Below are 7,098 nucleotides of genomic sequence, written 5' to 3'. Positions count from 1 at the left end.
GTGCTTGAAGTAATGGGAACTCAATGGTTCTTCGGGGAAATTTGGCTCATGCATGCAAATCAGCAAGGAATGCGGGAACAAGTTCTCCAATTCTCAAGTTATACCTGTATCACCTTGCTTATGTTACTCAGTGAATACAAGGCCATAATACTCACTGCAAAGTGTTTGTAAATTCTAATTAGTTTATATAAGACCCCAGAGCAAAACAAAATTTAGAGTTTCAGAAAGCACTTCCAAGATACATGCTCTCCAGGCACAGAACTGCCTCAAACTTTATGTGTATGTGTGCTTCTGTGTCTCCTGATCTCAAATAATCTCTGAGAAGCTCCTTAGCAGATATCCATTCTGGTTAATGTCTTGCTCCAAATGATTGTCTTGAGATTCTTTCTTTCTCTTTCATATTTTACTTACATTATAAAACTTTTATTTGTGAAGGCCTTTAGAATGATCTTAATCTCCTAAAAAAGGTTAAACAAATCAGAGTTGCCTCCCTTTCCTCAGAGGAAAACTTGTGGATTGCTACAACAGTATAAGTAATGAGGTTCTAAATTGCTTAGGAGAATGCCATAGTATTACATATGCTAAAAAATAAAAATAAAAAGACCCAGCATTGGACTTCATGCTGCATTACAAGCATTGTTAAACTCCTATAGAAATTAATGTCATGTAAAGTAAATAATATTTCATTTTTCTGATCAGAAGAAAATACACCTTGTGCTTAACTGGTATAGAGTTCATAATTTGAAAGGTTTTCTGTACCATGAACTGACACCTAAAAGTAGCGGAAGGGTGTAAAATACTTGTAATTATCCTTTTGGTGTGGATTTTAAACCCATGGTGCATTCCTACTAGCTGCAGGTCTCTGTTCTTTTTTGTTGTAGTTGCATTCTTCTTGAATGACAATTGAGTGGTTGCCCAGAAAAGGGAGCTAGCTATGGGATCCCTGATTCCTGCTATACCCAATCAGGAACGTAGTTATAATCCCTCTGTTTACTAAGATTGAGGTGGGGGCTTTGGTGTTGAATTTTCGCTTTTTTTTTGCCCCACAGTAGCACATGGTTCACTTAACTGAGTGACAAAAACAACTTTAGAAAGAATAATGAACATACAGGGGTTGAGATCTAAAGAATCAGCAGGTCTTGCTTTGGGGATTGTTACTGCTTCCTTGTAGCTGGATGTCAACCAGGAGAAGGCATCAGCAAAAGATCCTGTGATCCAGTTGAGAGGAAATAACAGATGCTCAAAAACTATGATGTAGGTAAGAAACAAGGGCACCTCTGAGCTGCCTTACCATGTAACCTTAATAAGGCATAATGTAGACAAGAAGTTGCAGACAGAAATAAAAGTGGGAAGGGTAAAAACTGAAACTATTTAGCAACTTTCTGTCCCTTCAGTAGTTGGAAATATTGCATTGATTTCTGTTGCTTAGCTGGTTAGAGTCAAGCAAATGAAGAACAACGGTCATGCCGCCTGTGAGAAGATGTAGGGTTGTCAAGGAGCAAAAATCAGTTTAGTCATTTCAACATGTGCTAGGATCCAACTGGGCAGCCGAGCCCCGTGAAGAGTCAGTGAATTTGTCCTTGTTTTAGCTGGCACCACTAACATCATACAAAGACTAAACACAACAGTGTGCTGTATTCAGAAGCAGCTCCTCCTATCATTCCCCTCTTTCAAATACAAAGCAAATAAAATATATATATTTATATATTTATACATTATATTATCGTATTTTCTTTCAGCTTTACAGAAAACAAATTGTGGATTCCCCTTCTAAAATAATGGAAACTTTCTTTCATTGAAGATTGATTGTTGTCCCTTATTGGGGGTGGCTTAGCACATTTTCAGGCCAAAAGAACTGGCAAATCTGAAGGAAGCAGAATACTTTAAAAAGGAGGATGGTCCATTTCATCAAGCCAGGAGGCAGGACTTGTTGGAAAGTCTGGATAACCAACGCTGCTTCCAGTGGAAATATCGGATGTTGGGCCCCCAGCCATAGCTCTGAGTGTCTGGCTCACCCCCTGCCCTCCATGTGCTATTATTCCTAAATTATTGTCCATTGTGTATTCCAAACCATTTAGCAATGGAGTATGCGATGGAAGAGATGATATGGAAGCTGGAGATTGCGGGATTCCATAAGGACTTCCATCCCTCAAGTCCTGATAGGATTGTCCTGTCCCATCCAGAGAGAAACTACCATTCAGTAGTTGTCCACCAGCCACCTCACCACCGTTGCTGTATATCCTGTTGTGGCCCAGTTCTGAGAGGATTTGGTCTTCTGAAAAGCAAGAAACAAAATTTTAGTACGGAAAAAAAATCTCTATCTGGTACATTCTGATCAAAGACTGAAAAATACCTTTAAGTCAGGGATGAAGAATGGTAGGCTTCTTAGCTACTGCAAGATTACATCTCATATCATCCCTCGTTATCAGCCATGCTAATTTGGCATAATAGAAAACAGAATCTAGTAATGTTTGAAAAAATAGTTTGCATTTTTCCATGCAGGGTTGTTATTTTTTTGCCACAAAAAAAATATTTATTTATTTATAATACCTTTTACTTATAATACCAGACATCCAGCTATTTCTACTGCTAAAGTACTTGTAGAATTTTGACACACATAAAATGCGAAAACAGCATTTTACCCTCCACAATATCAAGGTTTCCCTGCATCTTGAAAAAAACCACCCAGATTTGACCAGCCCCATGCTATATGGACAACACTGAATTGAATTCACAATGGCATGGTAGATGTGCTGATGCTCTCTATACTGAGGCAAAATACCTCACTGAATTGTGACTGTGAGGCCGAAAAACAAACTATATCTGTCACGTATAGTGACAAGAGTGCCAAAATAGATCCTATCATGGAGACTTTGTTGATTTCCAGGCTGCAGCAAATGAAGCAAAAATTATATCTGTAATCTAGACATATGTTCATAATATTTTATATTATTATCTCTTCTGTTTTTTTAACTGAAATATGATGTGAATGTGCCATACAATAAACAATAATAAAACTCCCCAGATAGGCAAGATCTCCTGGACCAAAATCTATACTAAGGGCAACTATGAGCCAATTTAAAGGCAATCAAATTGCTCCTGATTGCAAATTGCCACCTATATTCTTTTAAGTACAATAATTACAATATATACCGGTATATATACTAAACAAACCATGTGCTTATAAAGAAAAAACAGTTATAACACCTCTGTTCACAGTCACTCATGCTGTAGTCACCTCCCATTTAGATTTGTTAAAGACTGAGCATGACCAGAAACTGGAATAACAGCTGATAATTGGAAAAAGGAAAGTGAAGCTGGGAAAAAGATACGGGAAAGTAGAATAAGGTAGCCAGCAAAAAGCATGATTGGCTGGCTCCTTAAACAGGAACATTTTGCACTCCAAGCTTTATTGCAGGTTTTCAGCGTATGGTCAAAAAGACCAAGATGGCGGCTGCAATGGTGATATTGAAATTCTTTTTTTTTTAAGTGCATGAAGTGTGTAACCCCATCTAGTTCACTGCACCTTGCACAGTCATGAGGAGAAGCATGAACGGACTATGGGAAGATAGCTTTAAAAACTAAGGAGAAATCAGAAAAAAAGTATCCTGGACCTTGGTTGACCACAGCACCTCTCTGCTATTTATTAAAACAACCTAATTTTTTTCAGGCTTCTACATCAATAGGAAAACAAACAACTCCTAACATCAGTGAGCGTTGGCAACCATTTGTGGATGAAGGTTACACATAATGCAGCAGAAATTTGCTACTTTTAAAAGGAGGGATTTAACCTGGTTATCTAACAAATAATGCAAATAAAAATGAGCAGGGTGCCTCAGAAATTTAAATAAAAAAGGGGCAATCATCTGGTGACAAAATGCACTGAATCAGTAGATAGACTTCAGTTTAATTTTTAAAACCACCAATTTAGATCTTTGTTCTTCCTGCAGAAATCCTGATTTCTGGCTATCAAATAACAAGGCAGAGGATTGTTGGCATTTCCCAAGGATCTGCAGATCTTACTAGGAAAAGCATAAGTAGCCCACTCCTAATCTAGGACATTTGTAAACATAAATAGGAGCCCTAATCTTAATTTGCTTGAATCTTTCCTTTATTGTGCTTCCTCTCCTGCCTACCTCTGAAGCTCAGTTCACTGTCACTGACTCCGCAATCCTCTGCAGAGCTCTCTTTCTCATGCTTGGTGCCTCCTCTGTTCCTCTTAACACTCTTGTAGAACTGGCCCCAACGATGTCGTCCAGCATCTTTCTTCAGTCGCTTCTCTTTGGCTCTTCTGTTTTGAAACCAGACCTGTAATCAAGTGGAAAAAGCAGTGAGAACAAGACCATTTTCTGTCCCACCACCTGAGAGTCATTGAAAAGAACTCTTTCATCATCCAGAAGATGGATAGGCATGATCTCATCTGGGAGAGAAAAGCCCTGCTCCTCCTATAGGGTGATTGCGTGGACCTTAGTAATAGCCCTCAGGTACCCCAGTTATAAACTGGGGGTGATAACAGCTTCCCTAAATTCTACTGGTAGTAATGAAATGACACCAACTGCAAAAACAAAAACATAAAAATTTAGGCTAAGACATATGGCAGATGTATTAATAATGAATATCTAATACCTACAGTATCTATAATATGACAAAGCACAAATATAGATAGTTCAAAGTTTCCTACTGTGGACTTTTGGTGGGGGGAACCTGCTTACATTTGAAGAGCTTAATAATATCAGATATCACCCATAAGTAAGGAGTTTCAGGACCAGTCCAAGAAACTGAAATGAAGAGAAGCACTTCTGATTTAACTCATAAGCACATCATTATCCAAAGTCCTGGCTGATGTACAATAACAATCACTTTGTGTATGTGTGTGTGCACGCCTGGCCTTCCAGATCTATGTTGTGTCAATTGCACCCAGGGACAATTGGAGGCTCCTCAGTTTCCGCGTCCTCTGCACTGAGTATTTGCTTACTGACTCACATGCTCACATGCTTTTCCCACTCTAATTTTCCAGGATGCTCTGCTTGTTTGTTTTTTTCCCCAATACCATTTTGTGCTTTTGCATATGCTTCAAGATGTGCAGCAAAGTTTTCTGGGTCCCTTTTAACTGCACTAAGAAGTGGGAAAAATCAGCATCTATAGCTGACACTGCTAATATTGGGCAGTTGGGGGGGGACACCCAAGGGATGACTATAGCACTGGTGAAACCCGTATTTTTCACTACCAGCTCTGTGGGCGTGGCTTGGTAGACGTGGCTTGGTGGGTATGGCAGGGGAAGTATACTGCAAAATCTCCATTCCTATTGCACTCGGGGGCCAGCCAGAAGTGGCATTTGCCGGTTCTCCGAACTACTCAAAATTTCGGCTACTGGTTCTCCAGAACCTGTCAGAACCTGCTGGATTTCACCTCTGCTATAGCACTCTACCCTTTGTCCCCAACACTGCTTTGACTTCTGCAATCAGAAGCCGTGAGAAGCTGTCCTTCCTAGCAAGAGGTTGTAGAAAGAGAGCAAAGTTCCAACAGTAGACCTCAGAGCAAAAGAGTTGATAAATGAGTTTAGAAAATCAGAATTATAGTAGGAGAAACAATATTCAGAAACAAAATATACAATGCAACAGTGTGACCTCTTACTGAAAATTTAGATAGAGTAGATGGGAATTATAGATTCAGAACTACAGGCCCGAATAGGAAGACACTCTGTACATTTACTAATAGTACTTATTTTGAATAGACACCAAACAGGTAGAAGATTGAAACATCTGCAGAATTCTATAGAAACGAGAATTTACTGTTTTCCCACTTGGGTATTAAACTGCCCTGCAGAAATCTGACACAATTGTTAAAGGAATTATGTGCATAGGATTTATTGATTGATTTAAAAGAGTTGTATGGCTGTCCATTTTAAAACACAACTCTAGGCAGATCACATCAGCAATAAAACCATAAAATCATAAAAACAAACTAAGACCAAGAAACAGTTAAAAAAAAAAAGCTGGCACTTCAGTCATCTCCAAGGAGGCCCCAACAGCCATCCATAATATTCCATTGCTATACCATGTGCCAGGGGTAAAGAGCCAGGTCTTGATGGCCTTCTAAAAAGCTAGAAGGGTGGGGGCTTGCTGAATTGTGGAGGGAGGGTGCTCCACAAAGTAGGGGCAGCTATGGAAAAGGCTCATCTGATTCTAGTATTAGAGCTCCATCAACTTTACAAAGCTTAAGATTCTGAGATGTTATATCGCAAGATTTTGGCCTATGAGATAATAGGTTTCCATTTCTTCCTACATATTGCCAATTAGACTTAGCTATTGTGCTTTCTCAAGAGAGGAAGGGAGATTTCTATTCAGAAGAATTGCTGAACAGATCATCTTAGGCGTCCACATCCTTTAGCTTTGCATTCATTCTGCTATGACTTTGCATTCATTCTGCTATGACTTTAAATTTTGAATGTGTTCTCCATCACCTTGAGTAACTTTGAACCCTCCAAAAGAATCGCTGCAAACCAGCCAATCTTTTGAGTTGAAGGAAAGTCAATATTGTGTCAGGTGCTCACCTGTACAACCCGCATGTCCAATCCTGTCTCGGAGGACAGCTGTTCCCGCACATGTCTGGCTGGTTTGGGGGAGTTTTTATAGGCATTTTTTAATGTTTCCAACTGTTTAGCTGTGATGGTGGTTCGAGGCCTCTTGGCTCCAGCCTCTGAATCATCTGCAATGGAACAGTTTCCAGTTATTGTAGAATGTGGAGCATGAGCCAGAAGTCTGCCTAGAAGATGTGGGGAGTTTTGAAAGCTGACAAGAATGACCACATTCAGTTATATTTGCATCTTTTTATGGGTACACTTAAGTATTGATGGATACACAGTACTAAAATAAACCAGGCTTCACTAAACTAATACAAGTAGTCCTTGATTAATAATGGCAATTGGGATAGGAATTAGTGAAACCAGTTCCAGGAGTCCTGGTTGCCACCATTAAGCAAGGGCCATATCAGTCATTAAGTAAGGACACATGATAATGTCTTCTGACTTGTGCCTTTCTTCAAGCTTCCCCATTCACTTTGCTTGGGGAAAGCTGGCACAAGTAACAATCACACGTG

The 7,098-nt window shown here is 39.5% G+C and overlaps 1 protein-coding gene across 1 annotated transcript in view; it reads right to left on the bottom strand.

Moving 5' to 3' along the window:
* Positions 1-1,883: 1,883 nt before the first annotated feature.
* Positions 1,884-7,098, bottom strand: part of LHX4 (LIM homeobox 4) — a 53,743-nt gene continuing 48,528 nt past the window's right edge. The window contains exons 4-6 of the mRNA XM_070939263.1: positions 6,554-6,708; positions 4,137-4,308; positions 1,884-2,275 (exon numbers count right to left, since the gene is read on the bottom strand). Of these exons, the coding sequence (XP_070795364.1) occupies positions 1,884-2,275; positions 4,137-4,308; positions 6,554-6,708 (719 nt within the window). The remainder of the gene's footprint in view (positions 2,276-4,136; positions 4,309-6,553; positions 6,709-7,098) is intronic.

Source organism: Pituophis catenifer, unplaced genomic scaffold, assembly GCF_029215685.1.
Source record: "Pituophis catenifer annectens isolate HBS135680 unplaced genomic scaffold, rPitCat1.0.hap2 SCAF_3, whole genome shotgun sequence".
Classification (NCBI taxonomy): domain Eukaryota; kingdom Metazoa; phylum Chordata; class Lepidosauria; order Squamata; family Colubridae; genus Pituophis; species Pituophis catenifer.
The sequence above is the reverse complement of the archived record's forward strand: the minus strand, read 5'-3'. Positions and strand labels throughout refer to the sequence as shown.